Genomic DNA, 2,330 nt, shown 5'->3' on the forward strand with positions numbered 1-2,330 from the left:
TAAATGAGACAGAGTCTCGCTTTGTCACCCAGGCTGGAGTGATGCGATCTTGGCTCACTGCAACTTCCGCTTCATGGGTTCAAGCAGTTCTCCTGTCTCAGCCTCGCTAGTAGCTTGGACTACAGTCACACACCACCATGCCTGGCTTATTTTTGTATTTTTAGTAGGGATGGGGTTTCACCATATTGGTCAGGCTGGTCTCGAACTCCTGACCTCAGGTGATCCAGCCACTTCGGACTCCCAAAGTTCTGGTCTCCAAAAGGCGTGAGCCACTGGGCCCGGCCTGGGAAATAGTTTTTATGGTACTGCAGTTGTTACAGGGATGTCCCGTGTAGATTTTTTAAGGATAGGTAACTGTTTCTCTGATACTCTGAGTTAGTTTCTTGTTGTGGGATAAATACAGGTAAGTTGTATTTTTCAGCCTTCAGACTCTACACACAGATGATCCTCTCACTTGGGATTATGTGGCAAGGCGAGAATTAGAGATCGAGTCACAGACAGGAGAAGAGCAGCCCACAACGAAACAAGCCAAAGCAGTGGAGGTCGGCCGGAAGGAGGAGAGATGCTGTGCTGTATATGAAGAGGCAGTGAAGACTCTGCCAACAGGTGAACTTCACCAAACCATGGTGTGATATAGAAGGAATAGTACCCCTGAGTGTGAAACTTAAGCTCCTGTTCCCATTGCCAAAATCAACATTGGGGATCTCTCTAGTATAATTACGATGTGCCTGGCTTTCTGTTTTTTTTCTTTTTTTTTTTGGAGACGGAGTCTCGTTCTGTCACCCAGGCTGGAGTTCAGTGGCTTGATCTTGGCTCACTGCAACCTCTGCCTCCCGGGTTCAAGCAATTCTTCTGCCTCAGCCTCCCGAGTAGCTGGGACTACAGGTGCCTGCCACCATGCCCAGTTAATTTTTTTGTATTTTAGTAGAGACGGGGTTTCACCGTGTTGCTCAGGCTGGTCTTGAACGCCTGAGCTCAGGTGATCCACTGGCCTCGGCTTCCCAAAGTTCTAGGATTACAGGATTACAGGTGTGAGCCACTGCGTGTGGCTTTTTTTTTTTTTTTGGAGACAAAGTCTCACTCTTGCCCAAGCTGGAGTGCAATGTCACAATCTGGGCTCACTGCAGCCTCTGCCTCTGGGTTCAAGCGATTTTCCTGCCTCATCCTCCCGAGTAGCTGGGATTACAGGTGTGTGCCACAATGCCCGGCTAATTTTTGTATTTTCAGTACAGATGGAGTTTCACCATGTTGGCCAGGCTGGTCTTGAACTCCTGACCTCAAGTGATCTGCCTGCCTCAGCCTCCCAAAGTGATGGGATTACAGGCGTGAACCACTGTATCCGGCCCTTAATTATCTTTTGATAGTGATTTAATTTTTATTTTGTAACAATGTAGAATAAAGGCAGAGGGGATATATAACCTAGATAAGGCTTTCAATTTTATATGTAAGCTGTTACTCAGTTGTTTTCCCCAATATTTGAGGTGTTTTATTGGTTGTAGTCAAAATAACACTTTTTAAAATCAGGCTAATTTAAACTCTTCTTCAGAAGAGAGTTTTCCCCTCGAAGAAAAGATGTATGATGACTGTTTTTTTCCTTCTCTTTTAATAACTGATGTGATGGATGTTGAACTAAGTGATCTGATCAACATAATCTTTGACTTTTCCAGAGGCCATGTGGAAGTGTTACATCACCTTTTGCTTGGAAAGATTTACTAAGAAGTCAAATAGTGGGTTCCTTAGAGGGAAGGTGAGGTTGTTACATGGTTACATGGTTACAGTGGTTGACTAGATAGTGACTGTCTTCTGAAAGAAGAACAGAAGCACAGCTCTTTTGGTGTCTAGCATAGCTTCTGAGAACTTGTATGCTTAGCCACTCTCTCTCTCCTTGTGGGCGACGTGTTATTCTAAAGGTCTGAGTCTGGTTTGCTGCCAGGTTAGGAGGGGCTCTCATGTGACTGGGCTCTGTTCGGTGCAGCTGCCTAGTGCATCTATTCATAAGTGAAAGCACCATGCAGGAGTAAGTCAGCTTTGAATTCTCAGAAATGCGCAAAACTGCTTTTGTTCATGTCAGAGGCCAGAGGCCCCTGCTGGGATCTTTGTAATGAACTGAGGGATTTTTCTGTTTTCAGAGGTTGGAAAGAACCATGACTTCATTCAGGAAGGCACATGAACTGAAGCTTCTGTCAGAATGTCAATACAAGCAGTTGGTAAGGACGTGGAGAAAATATTTTCTGCCAGTTACAAATACCTTATTCCAGTTGTTTTGTGCCACAGTCATATTTTAAATATATATGGTCTTTTTTTTTTTTTTTTTTTTTTTTTTTTTTTTT

At 44.2% G+C, this 2,330-nt stretch overlaps 1 protein-coding gene across 1 annotated transcript in view; it reads left to right on the forward strand.

The window, feature by feature from the left end:
* The window catches only part of UTP6 (UTP6 small subunit processome component), a 41,618-nt gene that overhangs the window by 20,899 nt on the left and 18,389 nt on the right, over positions 1–2,330 (forward strand). The window contains exons 11-13 of the mRNA XM_017890935.1: positions 422–606; positions 1,668–1,747; positions 2,130–2,207. Coding sequence (XP_017746424.1) covers positions 422–606; positions 1,668–1,747; positions 2,130–2,207 — 343 coding nt within the window. The remainder of the gene's footprint in view (positions 1–421; positions 607–1,667; positions 1,748–2,129; positions 2,208–2,330) is intronic.

Source organism: Rhinopithecus bieti, unplaced genomic scaffold (assembly GCF_001698545.2).
Source record: "Rhinopithecus bieti isolate Rb0 unplaced genomic scaffold, ASM169854v2 scaffold_19652, whole genome shotgun sequence".
In the NCBI taxonomy this organism is placed as follows: domain Eukaryota; kingdom Metazoa; phylum Chordata; class Mammalia; order Primates; family Cercopithecidae; genus Rhinopithecus; species Rhinopithecus bieti.